This window comes from Sciurus carolinensis, chromosome 18, assembly GCF_902686445.1.
Source record: "Sciurus carolinensis chromosome 18, mSciCar1.2, whole genome shotgun sequence".
NCBI classification, from domain to species: Eukaryota; Metazoa; Chordata; class Mammalia; order Rodentia; family Sciuridae; genus Sciurus; species Sciurus carolinensis.
The window spans coordinates 39,404,120-39,424,949 of NC_062230.1; the positions used below are offsets into that span (position 1 = coordinate 39,404,120).

Genomic DNA, 20,830 nt, shown 5'->3' on the forward strand with positions numbered 1-20,830 from the left:
ACAGTCCTGTTACATCTACGCAGCAGGGACCTGAAGGCTGCTTTTAGTAAAAAAAAGCTTCCCTCGGGCCTGCAAATGGCCAATGGGTAACTAAGCAGGGTGACAGCTTGGCTCCTCTGCCTTCGTGTTCCACGTGGCTCCTTTGACCAGTTTCCTGCTCAACTCTGCACATAGACGTGTTCATCATTTAGAGTGTCTCTAAAACCTGGTAATCAAGGCTGATTAGCCCTGAATCTACCAACCTTCTGTCCTTCCGCTTCAAAGCTGAAGACACCAAGATGACAGTAAGGGAGAGATTTTCAAGATTCCAGGACAGCGAGTCTTGCAGGCAGATCACCCTGTGATTGGAACCGCTACTGCCCCCAAGTGGAAGCAATCATCTCACGATCTCGGGCAGGACCTCCTGGATCCAGGCCTGAGATCATCACCAGCCAGACCACAGGGGACCAAGACTGCTGGAGGATGACACTCCTCACTCCAGCCTCTGTCCTTCCCCTCTGTAGACCTGAGGCTCTCCTCCGGGCGGGGCTTAGAATGCACACTGAATGAATTCCTTTCTTGCTTCACCACCGCTCATGTCTCAAGGTGGCCCGTGAGCAAATCTGGTCTTTTGGGACCCCCAGATTCAGGCTCTGGTAACACGCAGAGGCACCGGGTGCATGTTGTGAGGCTCCTGGACCCTGCTTTGCAGGGGTGCCCATCTGTTCCTACATCCTTTCCTTTATCTTCCGTGGGCCTCTTTGCCGCTGCTTCTCCTCAGTGTTCGTAGCCCTCGTGAACTCTCCCCTCCCTGCCTTCCTTGGAAACATGGTTCAGTGCCCTCTGCATCCGTGCCCCCCGAATGGCAATCCCTGAGACCCCAATAAAATCCCTTTTGCTTTCACAGTTTCTGTGTTTAGAAGGATCGATAAACCTCAGATTCCACATGAAAGATAACAAGGCAGGACTGGCCATAAGCTCTATGAACAAGGGCATCACCAGGTCACTGGGGATGTCCATCAGAGCATGGGGACCAGTGATCGTCAGCTTGATACTGACCAAAACAACAGAACTAACTGAAGGAATGATGGGAGTTTCTAGTTCCCTAGAACTGATGAACCCCCAGGATACGTGGACGATTCATGGGTGGAGCGGGAAGGTCTTAGGAGAGAATGAATTTCTGATTCATCCAATCTGGGCCTGGATTAACCCAGTGATCAGTTAGAAAAACCACAGACATGCACGTGCATTGCCCGCCAGAGTGATGAGCCAGATCGCACTTATTACCATTAACTAGTGAAACGTCCAGTAACATTTGCTACCCTTCTGGACTCTTCTCCCAGATACAGACAGTACAAGGTGAGCAAGATAAAGGCCTAACTCTGATAAATTCAGAATATTTTTGCATAGCACGCTTCAGAATGTGGACTGCGTCCCCCTGTCCTGGCAGGGCTACTGCCACCACCCACCCATGAATGGTCTGTGAAGCAACTGAATTTTGATTCAGTAGATCAAAATTCTGCTGGACATGTGTCAGTTCCTCACTATTGTAAATCAAACCATTAAAAACCACAGACCATCTACAGTGGGGCCAAAGCAGAAGTAAGGATCCCAGTCTGGAGACTATCACAGAAACCCAGGTGTTATGGCTTAGATGTGAGGTATCCCCCAAAAGTTCACGTGCAAGACAAAGCAAGAAGGTTTGGGGGTGAAATGATTGGGTTACGAGAGCTGAAACCCAATCAGCGAATTAATCCCCTGACATGGATTCTAGGTTTCGTTCACCTTGAACAGGCTGCTATAAATATTTGCATACAGGTTTTTTCATGAATCTGCTTTCTGTTCTCTTGAAAGACTTGTAGGCTTAGGATTGCTGCCCGTATGTTAAACTTTAGAGGAAAGACCAGCCTCTGTCCAGGACTTTGCCTCTCCACCAGCAATGTGTGACAGCCCCATGGCTCCCTCCCATCAGCACGAGGGGCTCTTGCTCCGAGGTTTCCCTTCCTGGGAAGGGAGGCGGGCCTGGGTGGGGGTGTTTGGATTCCTCTGGGTCACGTTAAGAGTGAGCTTTGTGGGCTGGGGTTGTGGCTCAGTGTTAGAGTGCTTGCCCAACATGCGTGAGGCACTGGGTTCGATCCCCAGTACCACATTTAAAAAAAACAAACAACAAATAACTAAGAATGAGCTGTATCGACCGCACGGGGAGCGTAAGACAGGGAGACTGCTCCCTCTGCGACCACCTGCAGCTACAACCCAAGGGATGACTGTAAGTGACACAGGAGGGAAACCACCGTGTGCTGACTAGGACCTCCATCGCTCCAGGTCGGGAAGAAGAGAAACAAAGCAAAGTGTCTTTGTCCAAGAAAATGATTGCTGCACCTCTGTATGGTCTGCGACAACCCTGCCCACTGTCCGCATGGTGGCTCGCAGCTGCTTACAGGAAGTCAGACCCTCTCTCCATGAGACGCTTATGACACCAAAGTCCCGCCACGTGGGCGCAGGGGTCAACTGCGTGGCTCAGAGCCAGGACATGCCATTCCTTCCCCACCACAGGAAACCCAAGCAGTCCAGCCGGGACTGGGTGGCAGCCCAGGGAACCTGGGGACACGGCGCCCTCAGCAAGGACGCTGGTGGGCCCCTGGAGACCGCCACCAGGGCAACGGTGAGACTCCTGCAGGTGCCATTCTGGGCAGCTACACCGAGCGGGAGGCCTGCAGCAGGGCAGAGAGAGAAGACACCTGGGACACGTGGAGCTGACCGTAGGAGCCCAGAGCCTTCGTCATTCAGGTAATTTATTATTCGATTGTGCCAATGGAATCAAATATACTGCATCTATGAAAACAAGAAGAGCATTCTGGGGGAAAAAAGCAAGAAAAAAAGATTTCTGCAAATCTAAAGTGCTTCTAAAATAGCGGGTTTGAGGCAGGTATGTCAGTTGGAATGCATTTAGCTACGAGTAAAAGAAAACCGACCAGCAATGGCTTAAAGCAAACGAGAAGCCCGATGGAAGCAGGCTGTGGCTTCTGAATCTTTGTCCACCGCCATTAGCCTGCTGACTTGAAGTTTAGGCATTGAAACTGCATCAGAGACTAAAGGAAGGAGGAAGGTGGGGGACCGTGGCATTAGCTGAGTTTGTCCCTTTTATCAGGACCACCCGCAGCCCTGTGGCTGCACAGAAAGCTGTAGCAATGAGCATTTAGCCACCTGGTCTCTAAGGTGGAGGAAAGCAGATGGGTTGGGAAAGGTGTTGTTCAGTCTGCCACTGGGGTGGTCATGGGGTTACACGGGTGCTTTAAACCCTTGTTCTGGACGCAGGGTGGAGAGTCAGGAGGTCCCAGGGAAGGAAAGGCTCTGGGAAGGAGGGGTGAAGGCAGAGTAGCCAGACTCCACAGCCTGCGGTCAAGGCAGCTCCTGCTGTAATGACATTGGTCACCAAGGCCAGAGGGCCCCGCCTGCCCTCAGGGAGGCAAGGAGAGCCCTGCAGGGTTGTGGGTGAAGACAAGTCCCACTTCTGCCCAGGAGCCCAGGGCGACTGTGTTGGCCCACCAGGGGCCCAAGGACAACTGGACATGGGGAATTTCCTTCTGAGACAGAGTGTCTGTCCCAAGGGTCTCTGTTTGACACCCCCAGAGCAGGTGGTGTTGGTGGGCCCAGAGTGGGCCACATTTGGGCCGTGTTCCTCCTGGGCCGGACTCCAGCCAGGGAGCTCCGGCGAGTGTGCAATGGTGAGTCCAGTACGTCCAGCAAGACTTGGGACATGGCCTGACCCTCTGAGCAGCTGCACACACTGTACACTGGCAGAGTCCCCCACAGAAGGTCCCTCAGCAGCAGGAGCTGCAGGAACTGGGGAGACCCTGCAGGGCCTGGGGCCACTCCTGGGTGACCCATGTGGACAGAAGTCGCTGGAAGTCCTGGTGCCCTTGGGAGCCAAGTGCTGCTCCAGCTGCACACCCCAGCCTGCTCCCTGGGCTCCCGAGAGCCAGCAAGGAGAGCACATGAGGTCCCCTCGGGCTGAGGGGCCACCTGGAAGCTGACATCCCAACCCAGAGAAATCCCCATCTTGTCAAAGCATCCTGCCACGGGGTGGCAGGCAGCTCTGGTGTGGCCTCCTCAGGCGCTTCTATAAGGACCCCATTGGGGGAGTAGGTTGAGGGATGGGGGAAACCGAGGCTCAGAGGGAGGGGGAGAAGCCAGAGGCACAGGAGAAGGGAGGAGCGGGGCGGGAGTGGAGGAGAGCCCTGGAGGCAGGGCTGGGTACTGCAGGGCCGAGGGGGCGAGAGAAGGCGGGTGAGGTAGGGTGTGCAGGGACTGGAGGAGGGGAAGCAACTGGGTGGGGCAGCACAGGGAGGCTGGGAAGGGAGGCTGGAGGCAGGAGGGGAGGGGAGGGGCAGTGACGGGGAAGAGGGCTCTAGGTCACCGGGCAGGGGGGTGCTGTGCCAGGACCAGCTCTGTGACCTGGAGCTCCTGTCACTCATCACTCCCAGGCTGCTTCCCCGACAAGGAGGCAGATTTTGTTTGTTTCTTTGGCTAATGAAAACAAGCCCACAGCAGTTATTGTTTTTGATAATAACATAAAGGTAATCAAAACAGTATGAACAAATATTTTAGAACTGTACTCCCAACAAAGGCCACACGCACACACACCCAACACACCTGCACTGCCTCTTCCAAGACCTGCCACTCCTGGTCATCCTGGACGGGAATGTTCTGCACCCTCTTCACAACACGTTGGACCTGCTTGTTTCCTGGGCTGGGTTTTGGGTGAATCTCTGGCACACAACTACTAGGGGCTTTTGTGCTCCCCAGCACCTACCTGCAGCCCCTGGGGCATAGGCACCTCACTGCATGGTCACTGTTATAGGGCCTGGGTCATGGCTGGGCCAGGGAGGCAGCAGCCCTCTGTAGCCCTGAGGGAGAAGCCAGCTGGAAACCAGACGGGGCCCCTGGCAGCCAGGCTCACCCTCACCCTGAGCTGCTGCAGGAACAGGTGCGGTGACTCAGTCACGGTGCCCACGGAGCCTAGAAGGCAGCTGCCTCCTTGTTTTGCTCCCTGCTTGGCAGGAAGGGTCTGTACGATCAGCAGCGAGTCACCGCGGAGTGGCTCCTGACAGGGAGGAGCTGGGGCGGGCCGTCCCTGCTGGTCCTGGAGACCGGCCCTGGTGGTGGCCGACCTGGACACCTGCTCTAAGCCCAGTCTTCAGGCATGGGGGTTTGTCACGAGCGGACGCCCCAGTTCTGGAAACCCAGCAGGAGCAGAGCAGAGCCCACCCTGACCTCCCCCGGCAGAGCTAGGTCTCCCAGCGCCACCTCCCACCCCGCGCCTTCTTCCTTGGCTCCCGGTGAAAGGGCGATGGCCGAAAGTCAGGGATCCGGAGGTTGAGCCCAAGCTAGAAGCCAGGGGTCGGCTTGAGCCCCAGGTGGCCAGGCCAAGCTGAGACTGCCAGCGGCCTCCCCGCTTTTTATCCGCACCCGGACCCTTGTTTCCCAGTGTTCCCATGCATGGGGAGAAACAGGAGAATAAATAATTTATTGAAACGGGAAGAATAAATATGTGGGCAGGGTTACAAACGACTGTAAAAATCCTAAACTCGAATGCAGAGGACGCCGGCGGCCCGGGGCAGGCCGCGAGCGCCCCCCAGAGGTAGACGGCTATTTACAACCAGGAAGCTGCCGGCGGCCACGGTCCCCGGCCGGCCCGGCCCGTGCCCGCGCCCTAGGAGCGCCCGGCGCCCGGGAAGCCCGCGCTCGACTCCCTGCGGGCCCCAGTGCCTGGCGAGCGCCCGCGGAGCTGCACCCCTTGCACGACCCTCTCCACCCAGGAGCGGTGGGCAGGGAGGCTGGTGTAGACGCCGGGTCGGTTGCGCTCCGCGCAGCCCTCGCCCCAGCTGATGATGCCTGCCAGCAGCCAGGCCCCATCGACCTGGCACATCAGGGGGCCTCCGGAGTCGCCCTGCGGAGAGAAGAAAGGTTAGGGGCCCACACAGGGCAGGCGGTTGGCAGGCCCAGGAAGGACACGCCTTCCAGACCCACTCGTAGGGGAAGGACTTAGTGCAGCGTTTTCCCCGCAACAGATACACCAGGGAGCGGGGAGAAAATTGAGGATCAGAAGGAAGAAATGAGGCCAGGTGCGGGGGCGTACGCCTGTGATCCCAGCAGCTCTGGAGGCGAGGCAGGAGAATCTCGAGTTCAAAGCCAGCCTCAGCAACTTAGTAAGACCCTAAGCAACTCAGTGAGACCCTGTCTCTAATAAAATATAAAATGAGCTGGGGGTGTGGCTCAGTGGTCGAGCATCTTTGGGTTCAATCCCCAGGAAGGAAGAAAGAAGAAAGAAAAGAAAGAATGAATGGAGGGAGGGTAGGAGGGAAAGAGGGAAGGAGGAAGGAAGGAAGGAAGGAAGGAAGGAGTTGCCCCAGGACAACACGGGCGGCAGCCAGGCCTCGAGCAGGCCAAGCTCGGGTCTGGTGGTCACACCCTGCCCTCCTCCATGCCACCCACCGTGGAGCTGGAGAGAGGGGGCGCAACTGTGTGCACAAGTGCAGCCTAGCCCAGCCTGGCAAGGGCTTCCCAGGGACTAGGAGGCGCCGGGGAGAGGGGAGAGGCGTGGGGCTGCAAGCACACTGACCTGCCAGGGCCGCAGGGGTGGGCACTCACCAGACAGGCATCCCGCTGCCCTTCCAGGTAGCCTGCACACAGCATGTCCTCGGTGATGGTCTCCTGCCCCGAGCCCCGCCAGTACAGTCGGCTGCAGATATCCGAGTGGATGATGGGCACCTTCAGCTTCTGCAGGATCTGAGGGTGTGGCAGGGGCTCTGGGGACAGAGGAGAGAGTCGGCAGGCTGCCCTCCCACTCGTCTCCTGAGGGGCAGGTTCCCGGCATTCCCTTCGGAAGGGCCAACAGCTCAGCTCTGCCGGATTCTACCCAGAAGCTTTCAGAAAGCCTGGATTCCAGGTCTCTGCCTCTGGACGTCTCAGTCCAAACAGGGAGGTGCAGCCTGAGGTTCTTTTCTTCTCCTTCTTCCCCTGCCCCCAACCGGCCTTTTCTTTCGTGGTGATGGGGATTGACCCCAGGGCTTCACACATGCTAAAAAGCTCTCCATCACTGAGCAACTCCACCCCAGCCCCAGATCCTGCATCTTTGGTAAGTCCTCTGATGCCCGTCTCTGGCACTACTTGTGCAGTGTGGCTGCTGCAGTGGGTGCTCGGGGGTGCCCCATCCATGCTCGCTGTCATCTGCACTCAGGGAGCCCCACCCTTGGCCTGGGGTAGACCCGTGGGGAGCCTGCGACCTGAGTCGGTGGGTCCTCAGAGCTGCCTCGGCTGGGTCCCACGGTCCTTCCACTCCGTCTTCCCAGCGGTCTCGTGGGTCTTCTAACCCTGCCCACGTCTCTCACCCCTCATTTCTGCCTGCGTTTCTTTGTCTTGGCCTGGGCTGTCTGCCTACCACCTGTCTTTCTCTTGCTCCAGTTCATCTGCTTCGTGATCCTGGACGGCATGTTCTAGCCCTGCAGACCCGAGGGAGGCCGCATTTCCTCCTGGGATGCTGCCTGCCCGTCTGGCACGCGGCCACCAGGGAGCCTGTTCTGGCTCTGGAGTTCTAGGGCCTGGCCCCCCACACCTCCTTTCAGCCTCTCCTTCACAGCGAATAGCTTTGCTGATCTGGCTGTTGTCTTGAAACATAGCCAAGGATCCCTTTTAACTAGAAATGTGCGGACACTGGCCCCCAGGGTTCCTGTGAGGTCACACCTAACTTGCAGACTGTGCTTTCCTGTCTCTGTTACGCGGAGCCCCTGGCCTGCACTCCTGCTCCTCCTGCCAACGTGCCTTTGAGTGCCTGCAGCCCACTGTCCCCACACCCTGGGCCCCGGGTGGGGAGGGAGCCGCACCTCCTTCGCGGATGCTCCCCCAGCCTGCGATCCAGCAGTCAGTGTTTGGAGGGAGATGAACAGAAGAATCCGGGAGGCAGATGGGCAGGATTCGCTCAGAGAACTGGATGGAGTGTTCGAGACGCACCAGGGCGATATCTGCACGGTTCCCCTCCTTCCAGGAGTACCCAGGGTGGGGCAGCACCCAGGCGATACCCACCTCCTGAGACCGAGGCCCAGGGTTCTCCAACTGCCAAGCGCCCAGCAGCACCGAGAACAGGGATGGCGTGTTCAGACTGCTGGAAAGAAAGGGAGGAGGGGGATCAGCCAGGAAGGGCCTGGGAGGGGACGCCGGGGGTGAGGGCAGGGGCAGAAGTCCCCGGGAGGCACCAGAGGCATCTGGGCTGGAGGGTTTCTACTGAAGGGCAGCCATCCAGACAGAAGCCCGGGGGCAGGGGCAGGATGGGGAGCCAGGCTCAGCCCAGCCTGGGTCCTGCTCGAGCCTGGCCATACGTACCCCTTGAAACAGTGGGCTGCAGTGACCACCCAGCGGTTGGTGAGCAGCGAGCCCGCGCAGTGGTGGGTGCCGTTCTTCTGGATGCTCACAACCCAGGGCCACTCGGCATCTGCGCTGTCCTGGCCGCCCACGATCCGGTTCAGCTGCTGTGGCTTCCCGCAGTCTGGGGACACTGGTGAAGGAGGGTCCAGTTTTCCACCGTGTCCACTGGCGTCTCCCCTGCCCACAGCCTGCCCTGCATCGGAGGCCTGCGTCCAGCCGGTCATGCCCTCCCCTGCCCTCAGAGGCTGCCTCTGCTGCTTCCCTCCGCCCACCCACCCTCCTGGCTGGCCTTCCTTCCGCCTCTCCTCAACTGTGCCCTGTGCCCCTCTGTCCCCTTGGACGCTGGCCCCTTTCCCACTTGGGCTCTTTCTCCTCCACCTCTGCCCCTCCTCTCTGCCTCCCTTCTCCTCTAGCTCGGTCCCCCTCTTAACCAGGCTGCCTCTGACCTGCCCCACACAGATGGACACACAGACACTGTCCGACTTCGCTTCCACTCCCCCCCAGCATGTCGGCTCACACTCACCAGGAATCTTGGTGGCACTGAGGGTGGCTGAGGGCAAGAAAAGGAGGGATCAGGCCAGTGGTGAGGGAGCCCCGTGCCCAGTGCTGGGAAGCCCCAGCCTCTCCAGCAGGCTCATCCCCAGGGGCCCTCCAGCCTCCAAGGGGCACTCCTGGGACCCCGACTGGGCAGACAGAACTCAGGCCCACTGTACAGAGGTGGCCTCATCCTCCACCTGCTTCTGTCCTGCCTGTGCCTGCTCCATCCACTGCCAGGGAAGGAAGGGTAAGAGAGGAGAGGGAGGCTCAGGACTCAGAACCCAGAGCCCTGGCTTCCTCCCCAGGCCCCACGGAGCCTGGGCGGGGCTCCTCAGCGCCTTCCCCTCTGACCTCCTACCCTAGGTCCATATGGCGCTGACCCAGAAGGTAAGCCATGGAGGAACAAGGGGGAGATGAGAGGAGAGAGACAAGAGGAAGGAAATGAAGTCGGTGAAGGCAAGCAACCATGGTGGAGAACGGGAAGATAATCACCCACGAGAGGGCCACTGCCTGTACTTTTTCACTAATCCTCACACCTGCTGAGGAAAATGAGGCTCAGAGCAGTTAAATAACATGCCAGAGCCGGCTGTGGAGGCACATGCCACCTGGGAGGCTGAGGCAGGAGGATCACAAATTTGAGGTCAACCTCAGCAACTTAGCAAGGCCCTAAGCAACTTAGGGAGACCCTGTCTCAAAATAAAAAATAAAAAGGGCTGGGATGTGGCTGGGTGGTGAAGCACCCCTGGGTTCAATCCCTGGTACCAAAAGTGATGATGGTGATGATCATGGTGATGATGGTGATGACGGTAATGATAATGATGACAATGACATGCCAGGAGAGGGCAGAGAGAGGAAGGGAAGAAAGAAAGAAAAGAGGAAAAAGTAGGGGCCAGATTCCAGGCAAGACTGCAGGCAAGATGCTGAGCCACACGGAGGCAGGAGGGACCCAGGAGTGGAGAAGAGGGAGAGGAGCAGCAGGTCTGGGGACTCACCTGTGGACACCAGGAGCAGCAGAGCAGTCAGGACCCTGCGGCAGCCCCCACCCAGGGCTGGGGGAGGCCTGGGAACCTCCATGGCTGGTGGGGGTCGAGGCCCAGCCAGATGGCGTGTTGGGGATGAGAGGGCAGGACGGGCGGCTGTGGTGTGTGGGGCTCCCTGCAGGCTGCCGGGTTTTATCCCGGGAAGTGGAATGCTGCTGGACCAGTCCCCCAGGTGCCTTGTCTGAGCCATCCAGGCCGTAGGTCACAGGAGGTGGGGCTGTGGCAGGAAATAGCCGTTACCAGGGCCTGGGGGCTCTACCTGAGGCCTGGGTGGCTGGGCTGGGGCCCAGACTCCAGACTATCAGCGATGTGAAGTCCGGAGGTCCAGGGTGTGGTCTTGACATTGTCCAGGTGAGGGAGTGTCCCCACTGCATGGAATAGGGGTCCAGCATGGGGAAGGCCTGGGTCTGGAGTGGCTCAAGTCTGGGCATAGGGTATTGGGGAACCCCAGGGCCTTGGTGGCCCTGGCCTGGCAAGAGGAGGACCCAGCTCAGTAACGGCTCCCGCCTCCAAGGGCCCGAGCTGCTGTGAGTCAGCCCACAGACCCAGTCCAACCCTGGGCTCTGGAATCCCGTTAGCCCACTTCCCGGAAAGCTGTGACTCAGGTCAGAGTGGTGGAACACAGTGGCCTCTTGGCTGCTGTCCGAGATGTCCCTGAGGCTGCCTTCCTGTTGTCCCTGCTGGAGGGACTCAGCCCTGTCACTGGGTTGCCAGGAAGGACTCACTTCTCACCTGGACTCCCAGGAAGGGGAGGAGCCATTGGTCACCTGGGTCAGGCTGACCCAAGTGCCCAAGTGGGAAGGACTGGGGCTAGAGGAGTCTGCCACCCCCATGTCCTGGGACCCCTGCAGGGTTCAAAGGGCAACGGGGCTGGTCTGTGGGAAGTCCCAGTTGGGGTGGACTTGTGCTACTTCTACCTGGTGATGGCCCCCTGGGACCAGAGTGGGCAGGGTCCATCCTCCCTATCAGCACTCAAGCAGGGCAGAGGTCCCCCCAACCCAGACAGATGGAGTGTCTCTATCCTCACCTTCCCCTTCGCCATGGTGGAAGAGGGGTGCCGCAGATGCTGCCCTGTCTCGCACACTGTGCGTGGCCTCACCCCACCTCGCGTCCCTTTACCATCCCCTGAGGCAGGTTGGGGAGAGGGTGATCTGCCCCAGGTCCCACCTGCTGGGTAAGTGGTGGAGACAGGCTGTTGGGACTGGACTTGGGGGCTCCGTCCAAGGGCAGAGTGTTACCATTGCACAGGGTCCTACGGCTGGGTTGGGTGTTGGGAGCCCAGAGGAGGTGCCTGGTCGACTGTGGTCAGCAAAGGCTGCCCAGAAGAGAAGGCCACTGACATGGGAGCCTGAAGAACGACAGTACTGGTCCCACAGAGCTTGGGGACAGGAGCAGTAACATTACTCCAGAAGAAGGGGAGATGGGACAGAGGTTCTGGAGAGCGGTGGCTGGTGAGCCAAGATAGCTTGGGCCAGAGACCCTGGAGCAGGCCAGGCTGCCTGCCCTGGGAGAACCCCTGTGCTACCCGCCTTCTTGGTCTCTCAGGGTTCAGGGTGGCAGCAGACCCAGCTGGCACTGTGGGTCCAGGCGGGACCTTCCTTGCATGCCTTGGGTAGCAAGAGGATGGTCACCCGTTCACACCATGCTCACGGTGCTGCAGTGAGGCAGCTCAGGGCTGAACTGGAGGCAGACGTGGCCGAGAGCCTTGTCCTGGCCCACCAAAGGCACGCCTGGCACTGGGGCCACAGGAGCCCTGGGTGCGTGTTTCTCTGTCCAGGACTCTGGGGTCACTATAGAACGCCCGTGTGGGGAGGTCAAGGGGAGGCTGGTTTCTCTGGGCAGCCCCCAGCAGCCAGGCAAAAATGTCAGGGACCCTCGCCTTCTCCCTGCTCCGCCCTGGGCCTCCGCGCCCCACTCCTCCAGCTGCCCCCCTGAGCAAGCTGGTGGTGCTCCAGCTCAGCCTGCGAACGTCTGGGCACCTGCAGTCTGCCAGGCCCCGAGCTGGGCACCAGGACACGGGAGGAAGACACAGGTGCTGCAACAGGAAGCGGCATCTTCCCGGGTGGGAGGTGTCTCAGGTGGGCACGGCCGCGGGATGGAGGGCCCGGGAGCGACCACGGGAGGGGTCTCAGGGGGCCCGGGAGCGACCACGGGAGGGGTCTCAGGAGGGCACGGCCGCGGGATGGAGGGCCCGGGAGCGACACTCTGTACTGTGCTACGGCTCCTGGCCAGAGGGTGCTGTGGGGAAGGTCCCTGCACACTCGGGGTTAGTCGAGTGAACAAGTGAACATGGAAGGTGTGACGGGGGCATGGGTGCCTGATGGCTCTAGCCCCCGCCTCTCCTCCTCTTTTCCCCTTGGCCCTCCCCCAGTTCATCCCCATTCCAGCTTTTCCTGCCTTTCCAAAGATCTAGCCCACTGTCCTGGAGACCCAACGGCAGACAAGCCCACAACGTCCTACCCTTGGGATGGTCAGGAGGAGGCCCAAGGAGGAGGCCCTGTAGGAGCCAGAGGATGTCCTGGGAAAGAGCCCCAGAGACTGGCTCCCCGGTTCCCAGGGTGTGGAGGGCAGAGTCCCTGAAGGTCTGGGGGTGGAGACCCTGGCATGATTCAACCTCCATTCAACAAAATATTTACTGAGTGCCACCATGTGCCAGACCCACGCCAGGCATCCTGGCTGGGCATCGATTTGCCTGTGCAAGAGATGGATGAGCTGCCCACTCAGGCCACCCACGCCCCCTGTCCCTAACCAGTCTGGTCTCAGGGCCGCTGATCAGCTTGCACTGAGGCGTTGATGACTGACAGCTGCAGGGCCATTTTTATGCTAACACAGCTGGCGCTGGTGATGCACAGACCAGAGAGGTGACTCACCGCGGAGGCGGTTCAGATGTGCGCCTAGGAGTCAGGGGACACATTCTGAACAGGGGCATCCATTCATCATCCAACCAAAGGCGACCAGGCACCGCCTACTCCTGCCAGGGATCATGCTAGGCCCTGGAAAATAAGAAAAGGACACTGTGCCTGCCTTCACTGAGCCCATCAACAAGCACTGCGGAGGACCTAATGCATGCTGCATGAACAAACCCTCCTGGGAGGATTCTGGATGAAACTGAGAATTTAAAAAGTATGTAAATAATTTGGTCCAATAGACAATAAGACCTATGGGGAAAACCAAAGCAGAGAAGCAGGTGTGGCAGGGCGGGGAGCCCCCAGGGGCCCGGGAGCCAGTGGCAGGTGAGGTGTAGAGTGGAAAGGAGCTGAAGCAGGAGGCCTTTGACTTCCTGAAAGACCTGGGGCTTCCTCAGCTCTGAGCAGAGAAGGATAAGATCCTGGCAGTCAGCAGGGTCACCCTGGAATTGTCAGACCCAGGAGAGATGGTGGACGAGGGCGGGGAGGCGAGCAGCGGGGGTCATGACAGGGTCAATTCTAGATCCTCTGTAGGGCCCTGCCCATTCTTTGGTGGGCATGAGGGCAGCAGTGCTTTTCCAGGGGCTTTGGCTTGAGCACTGGCCTGAGGTGCTGCCCGAGCAGGGGCCACTGCCAGCCATCCAGGGTGTGAGAGGGATTCGAGATACTCCAGATCTCTTGGCCTGGGGGTGGAGGCCACCGGCAGGGGAGTGACAGGGAGAGGTCGGCTGGAGGGAACCCTGGAGTCCGGAGCATGGGGGCGGCAGTGCCTGGACGCTGCTGAGGTGGGCAGAAGGACGCTATTTGTGATTGGAGGCCATGTGGCTCTGATCCCCAAAGAACCCCATGCTCCTCGCCTGCCCATCCAGGCTTCAAGGACTCACATCCAACCCAGACCGGATTGGAACTGTGCGACAGACAGGCCCAGGTGACCCAATGCAGACAACGTTCAGAGCAGAGATAGCCACCTAGGCAGGGAGCCCCAGGGGAGCTGGGCACAGGGATGGGGGCTCAGCTGAAGCCAGTAGCCCATGAGGTCCTCCTGGTGGAGAAGGGACTGAGGCTCAGAGCAGACGGGCACTGTGACACGCACCTTGAGACCATTATCCAAACAAAGAAGCCAACACAACAGGAGAAGCACCACTGGCACCACAGGGTGCAGCGATGCCAACCTGTAACCCCAGCTACCTAGGAGGCTGAGGCAGGAGGTTGACAGTTTGTGACCAGCCTCAGCAACTTAGAGAAGCCCTATGTCAAAATAAAAAATAAAAAGGGCTGGGGATGGGACTTGGGTTGTGACTCAGAGGCACTGGGTTCGATCCTCAGCACCACATAAAAATAAATAAATTAAATAAAGGTATTGTGTCCATCAACAATTAAAAATATTTTTAAAAAGGACTGGGGATGCAGCTTGGTGGTAGAGCATTCCTGGGTTCAATCCCCAGTGCCAGAAACAAAGAACTAAGCCATACATACCCTGCGTGAGGCACTAGAGTCAGACCCACAGAAAGGAGCAGGGTGGATGCATGGCCCTGGGGAGACGGGATGGGGACAGGTAGCTTCAGTCTGGGATGACGAGAATGTCTGGAGTGGATGTGGTGCTGGCTGCTCACTGCTGCTGAGCTGTGCTCCTTAAATGTTTCAAATGGTGAACTTGACATTATGTGCATTGTACCACAACTAAAAGAGTGAAAGAATCTGGATTCCGTTTTCCCTAATAAGGTGGCAGCTCTGGACCCCCCTGGGCTGTGTTGCCCTTGACTGTGGCTGGGTCCCCCCCTCTACCTGCTCTGTGACCTCAGGCCACAACCCTGGGTCCACAACTGGGCCCCAGGGGCACTGAGTTTTTCACCCTGCTTTTGGAGGCAGGGCCTTGGCCAAGTGGACACTCGCCACTTCTCAGGTCATTCTAGTGTTGCTCCTTCCTCCAACCTGGGCTTCAGTTTATCTGTCTGTGGAAAGGACTGGTCAGCACAACCACTCCATCATGCTTGGGCAAGGGACTGAATGCCTTGCAGGCTGAATGCAGGCCCAGCAGGGTGCTGGCTGGCTTGTCTTGTCTGCAGGCAGGGTGTCCTGGGGCATGCATTAGCGGGGCTGTTCCGCCATGCTGCTTGACAAGGTCAGAGCATGGGGAGGGGCTTAGCAAGGCCACCGTTCCAGGAAACTGCCGCTGCCATCTCTCCTAGGAATTGGGTGTTTTCCAATAATCATCAAACTTACAACTGTGCAACTGCAGATCATATTCCCTGGATCGTTGTGATAAGAATTTAACCTCAACAAGTCTGCGGAGCTTGGGGGAAAATGAGGAATGCTTTAAGAACTGTACCAATATCACACAGAATTTAAAAGTGCAGAGTTTGAGGAGTTCTTCAGAAAAACCACAATTACAGGAATTGCTTGCTCCTTTGCTGACCACACCTGCCCAGTTAATGCTTTACCAGTAAATAGCCGAACAAGCAGAACAGGAGACTTATTATCCCCACAGTACCAGGACCGCCCTACTTAGCTTACAAGATTGGGGGACGTTTGTGGTATCCATCTAGAGGAAAACAAGTGAATAAGTATAAGGACCTACCCTCCACAGATCCACCTCTTCCCTACACAGGAGTGTACAATGAAAATGGTAAATTAATAATTAATATTAATGGTAAATGGACCAATGTCCAATATTTGTCCTCCTTTCAAAGGTTTGGACCTTAAGGGCCACCCTGGAAACGTAGGACTAAATAACAAAGAAACAGCATACGCAAACAACTAGAAAAATATCTTAAGATCAAATGGCCTCATTGCATGTTAACTGGTTATGAGTAGTTTATTCTGGCTTAGGTCTCACATGTGTATTACACTAGGTAGAGGATAAATCAATGACATAAAAAATAATAGGATAAAATTAGGTACTCACACTGATTGCTCGGCAATAAAATAACCTAACTTAGTCTTAACTGAGCTTGTTTAGGTAATAGAGTAGACCTTTAAGGTTAAATAAAAAATATAATAATATGAGCTAAAATTAGTGCAGGTTTTGCTTAACAGTTCGGTAAAATTAGCTTAAAACAAAATAGAGTCACTATGCTGACAATAGGTCTGACACCAGAGGGTAAACAAAGCCCAGCAGGCTGAAAAGAGGAAAATGCCTTTCACTATAATTTGCTCATGTGAGTAACTTTAAGTGAATATAGAAAGTTGGCCTTAATGTACCCGCTGTGTTAGACGCCTGCTGGGGAGTGTGGTTAATGACAGATCTCGTTGTGATTTCTCTATAACTTGTATCTTATTTAATCCTGCTTTACTTAATACTATAAAAGAAGAGCTAAAATAAATCTGAGCAGCACTTGCTTCAAGTTGCTCCAGGGGTTCGAGCTGTTCCTCTGCTGACTTCACCCATCCTTTGGGGACCCTGCGAGCTGCTGGGGCCGGCTCCTGGCAATGCATGGTTTCCAGGATCCTGGCCTGGTTGGCTCCAGAGACACTGGATCACCCACAGAGGTGACACTACTCACCTGCTGCCACCCTCCCCTGGGATGTCCCTCCTCCCATCTAATCACACTCCACAGTGTCTTAGGAAGCTGATGTCACCCGGCTTCCCTGTCTCCAGCCCAGCCCTGGGTTGGGGGCCCACTTGGAGCCTGAGGCTCTCATGCCCGGGATCTCACACTCTCCTCCACCTCCCCCAGGCCCCTCACGGCCTTTTCAATTCTGTTCCAAAGCTCTTATCCTCCTCCCTTTCCAGGAGAACCTGGGCCATGTCCTGGAATCCACGTTGCCGGGTGGCTCTCCAGAAGTCCCCAGGGAGGCAGGGGAGGCCTCAAGCCACACACCTGCTGCAGCCTTTCCTTCATCCTGCAGGCCTCCCACGCTGGACCGTGTGCTCTAGGTACTTCCCTCCCCACCCCAAGGTTCCCTTATAGGAAGTAGCCCCCTCAAGCAGTCTGCCTTCCCCACTCCCCACCACCACAAAAATTCTGGGGAGTACAGTTTTCCCTATTTTATAATGGCCTTGCTTTCTTAGCATTCCCTTCAAATGGAGGTTGAGCATTTCCCTCCCTACCCAGCCTTCCTTTCTCTCAGCTCAGGGACCCCTCCTGTGGGCCCCTCCCTCAACACCAACAGCTCCTAGTCCACACTTTCTAAATGCAGAGCTCCGCTGAAAGTTGGACTTCCAGGAGCCAGGTGATAATTCCTGACTCCATGCGTCCTTCCCCTGGCTTAATGGCTGCTGTGATAAAGAAACACCTTAGTCTATGTGATTCTTGGGCATTTTCTTACCTCCACTATCCCATGCAGGGACAGTGCAGAACTGGGGATTGAATGCAGGTGTCTATCAGTGAGCTCCATCCCCAGCCCTTTTAATCTTTTATTTTGAAACAGGGTCTCTCTCTAAGTTGCTGAAGCTATCCTCCAACTTGCAGTTCTCCTGCATCAGCCTCCTGAGAGGCTGGAGTCACAGGCATGTGCCCCTGTGCCCAGCTTGCTCCATCTCTTTTCTATGGCAGCTTCCCCCAGAGTTTCCCTTCCTTTCCTAGAATGACCTAGGTTATTTAAAATGTTTTTCTCCTTCAGAAAAGTTGGCTGTACACTGAATTTCTAAAAAGTTAATCACATTTCTACCTCAACTTTTGTTGTTCTCATGGGAAAACACCCATTGGCCTGGGCTGGCAATCTGGAGAGGAAGGTGGCCAGTCCTCCCACAGAAACACCCCTGCACAATCCACTCAGCACCAGAACCCTCGCCTGCGCTCTGATTCCCAGCATACACCTTTCCAGGGTTGTTGGAACCATTTCTTGCTAGGAATTTCCTCCAAGTGGCTGGCTAATTTGATTGTTCAGGTGAGTTTGGAGACCCTTTGCTTATCTGCTTCTCTTTAGAATGACATGTTTGTTAAACGGGGTGTTAACACTGGCTTTACTGGCTAGCAAGAGCTGAGTTAGATTTTTAAATACTTTGCGGATTGTGAGTTGTCAACGCCACCTTAGTACCTTGACATCAGTCATGGGGGACAGAAATCAGCAAACACTACACAACAGGCCACCCCTACCACCCACTCCCCAAGCCCACTGTTAACCACACACCAGCTCAGCCCTGAGTCCTACCCAGCCACCTGCAGCATATGCTGGTGCTGGTCCATCAGCCAAGCACTCTTCTCTCCCTTCTACCCAAGACCTAAGAACCTCCCCTCCACAGAAAATGAGAGCTTCGCCTGCAAGGACTGAGCCTCCTCTAGGTTGGGAATGACAGGGGCAGAGCCAGGGTGGCCTGAAGGGAGCCTGGAGGAAGCTGGGGAAGCAGCCCAGAGGGAATGGGCTTGCAGGAGGTGCTGCCTCATGGGTGCACTTGACCAGGCTACTCATTCTGACTCAGAGGAAAGGGGGCAGGGCCTTCAAGTTCTGAGATCAGAGGTCATGTCCCAGGGCTATCTCCCCACTTCAGAGTGGCTGACCTGCTGACCAGTTCAATTCCAGGAGTGAACTGTGTACAAAGCTGAGATCTACGGGTCCCTGTCTTTGGGGATGCTATGACCTAGCCCTTGGTGACCTGGGTTGCCATGTCATGCCTGTTGGAGCGGAAGCTTGGAGAAACCAGCTCAGGCCACCCCCACAGGGTGGGGATTCACTTCCCACCACGTTCCTCCTCCCCCTCTTCCCTCCAGGGAAATGGGTGACTCTGTTAATTGCTGCTAATGAGCAGCTCTGGGCCAGAGTGTGGTTTGTTCCTCCAGCCAGGAGGAGGAGGGTTCTGGGGTGGAGAGGTACAGGTGTGTTGGGAAGCTGTTCTGCAATTGGGTCATCCCTGTGTGACAGGAGGGAGCACAGCCCCCCACTTCTACTCCCACAGCTGTTCCTCAAGCCATGATATGGGCACAGGGGACATGAACTTTCACAAGGCCTCTAAAACAGTGATCTAGAGAGTCCCTCAAATGCACTCATTCTTTTGGCTTTTCCCATGCAGTTCTCCTAATCGCTCAAGTCTTATGGGGGAGCATACAGGATCCACCCTCTCCTTCCCATCCACATTCATCCAACCACAACATGGTGTTTCAGGCCCCAAGACAGCCAGGGGATCAGGCACTCTCCATGTGCACAGACCCAAAATTCCACACTCTGCAGCCAGGTGGGCACGGTGGTGCACACCTGTAATCCCAGCAGCTCTGGAGGCTGAGGCAAGAGGAGCTCATATTCAAAGCCAGCCACAGCAATTTAGCAGCTCAACACCCAGTACCAAAAAAAAGAAAAAAGAAAAGAAAAGAAAAAATTCCCCACACTGCAACAGGCTCCTGACTGCCCCCTTCCTCATGGAACTCAGAGATGCTTCACATAAATGAGATACGGCACTTCCTAACTGAAAACTCAGAGCACTGGCTGCTCTTAGATGGAGACCCAACTCAGCTCCATCTCCGGTGGCGAGGCAGGCTCTGAGCCGTCTGCCCTGCTGGCTCCTCCTCTGCAGCTACCCTGGCCCTCTGTTCTCTTTGGCTCTCTCCACCCAAGGTCTTTGCCGGCACTGTGCCATCAATCTGGAAGGCTCATATTCACAGCTGGAAACTTCTGAGGATTTTTAAACGATGCCCTTTCTTTCATTCTTTTACTTGTCCCTATAGGAACTGGAAAGTACTGGAACTGGAAGTACTGTGTGGAATTACTGGAAATCCTCTCAGCAGGGTGCTGGATCCTCCAGGGAAGCTGTGGGGGTGTCTCTGATTAGAGGTGTTAGACACAAACAAGGCACAGAGACAGAACTGCACTGGCAGAAAACAGTACAGCAAATAACTCTTGTTCACAAAGAGCTGACCTGAAACTTGTGATCCTCCTGCTTCAGCCTCCCAAGTAACTGGGATTACAGGTATGCACCACTGTGCCCAGCTTAAGCCCTCTTCTGAACATACTGCAATATCTTAACCGGTTTCCTCATTAATTGATAAAGTCATAATTTTGCCTTTCTGGAAAAAACTGTCCTTTAACTATAGCCTGTTCATTTATTTTTATAATATATTTATTTGTCCTTGGACTAGCTTAGCAAACCATAATCTTCATTAGGGTCTTGCCTCCTAGGAAATATTGTGAATGATTTTGAAATGGGCAAAGGATGTGCTAGGTGTCCTTTCAAAGGAATGCCAAGCATCATCTAGCAGATCCTTTGGCATTATCTAATACGTGGGGTCCTTTGTGCCTTTGTCTTTGACTAGGCTATTTTTTTCAAATCGGCTTTCCCCCTTCATCTTGTAGTAAAGGTGATTCCAAACATTACATTTTGTTGCTCATACTGCTAACCAATTTTGCATCCATTCATAAATTGATTTCAGCTTTCCCAGTTTCCCTTATGGATGTCATTTCTAAGGATTCTCTTTCAAACCAGTCTCAATATCTTACTGGTTTCCTCACTCATTAATAATTTTTTTTTTTTTTTTTTTTTTTTTTTTTTTGGTACTGAGGATTGAACCCAGAGGTGCTTTACCACTGAGTCACATCCCTAGCCCTTTTCTTTTCTTTTTCATTTTGAGACAGGGTCTCACAGAATTGCTTAGGGCCCTATTACAGAGCTGCAGCTGGCCTTGTACTTGTGTGAGAATTACAGTCTGGTGGTCCATTTTCAGAATACAGCATTCAGCCTTAATTGGACCCAATTACAGCTATTTTCATTATAGCCTTCCCCAATTTTAAAATTAGCCAATCCTGTAGATTGTAGCCAAGTCCTCCAATCAGGGTGAAGGGCAGCACTGAATCAGGTATATAAACAGGTAGACTGCTTGCCCAGGCGGCTTGACAGCCAGGTTCTCTAGCATGCCTTTTGGCAAAAGTAAAAGTTTGCTTGCCCACCCACTTTCGAAGAGTGATTTCTTGCACACCTCGGTACTTATAACACTTGCAATCCTCCTGTCTCAGCTCCTGAACTGCAGGAACTACAGGCAGAAATCTTTGAGATGTGTTTATCTTATTCCTACTTGAAAG

General features: G+C 55.6%; 1 protein-coding gene and 1 long non-coding RNA gene across 6 annotated transcripts; one reads left to right on the top strand and one right to left on the bottom strand.

Moving 5' to 3' along the window:
- Positions 1–5,598: 5,598 nt before the first annotated feature.
- On the bottom strand, positions 5,599–10,503 carry Prss22 (serine protease 22). Of its 5 annotated transcripts, none has more exons than XM_047534345.1 (8): positions 9,930–10,503; positions 9,135–9,167; positions 8,924–8,950; positions 8,359–8,530; positions 8,062–8,137; positions 7,863–7,965; positions 6,631–6,788; positions 5,599–5,929 (listed from the first exon to the last, which is right to left on the bottom strand). In XM_047534345.1, exons 1-8 carry the CDS (start codon positions 10,165–10,167, stop codon positions 5,693–5,695), a joined length of 1,044 nt encoding a protein of 347 aa, XP_047390301.1. In that variant the 5' UTR covers positions 10,168–10,503; the 3' UTR covers positions 5,599–5,692. The 5 variants fall into 5 exon arrangements, with proteins under 5 accessions (XP_047390301.1, XP_047390300.1, XP_047390298.1 ...); XM_047534344.1 differs by having other exon boundaries at positions 8,062–8,140; positions 9,930–10,502; XM_047534342.1 differs by having other exon boundaries at positions 7,863–8,137; positions 9,930–10,500.
- Positions 10,202–20,153, top strand: LOC124970776 (uncharacterized). Its single transcript, XR_007106187.1, has 3 exons — positions 10,202–10,328; positions 16,617–17,713; positions 19,483–20,153. It is a non-coding gene; the product is annotated as an uncharacterized LOC124970776 (long non-coding RNA).
- Positions 20,154–20,830: the final 677 nt, after the last annotated feature.

What these genes read in the sequence shown, in the direction of transcription:
- Prss22 (XM_047534341.1), bottom strand. Translation starts at nt 10,167, where the DNA reads ATGGCTCAGACAAGGCACCTGGGGGACTGGTCCAGCAGCATTCCACTT. An exon ending in CAGTGCCACCAAGATTCCTG is followed by an intron (nt 8,531 to 8,923) that starts GTGAGTGTGAGC and finishes CTCCTTCACCAG; the next exon opens with TGTCCCCAGACTGCGGGAAG. An exon ending in GGGGAGCATCCGCGAAGGAG is followed by an intron (nt 6,789 to 7,862) that starts GTGCGGCTCCCT and finishes CTCTGTCCCCAG; the next exon opens with AGCCCCTGCCACACCCTCAG.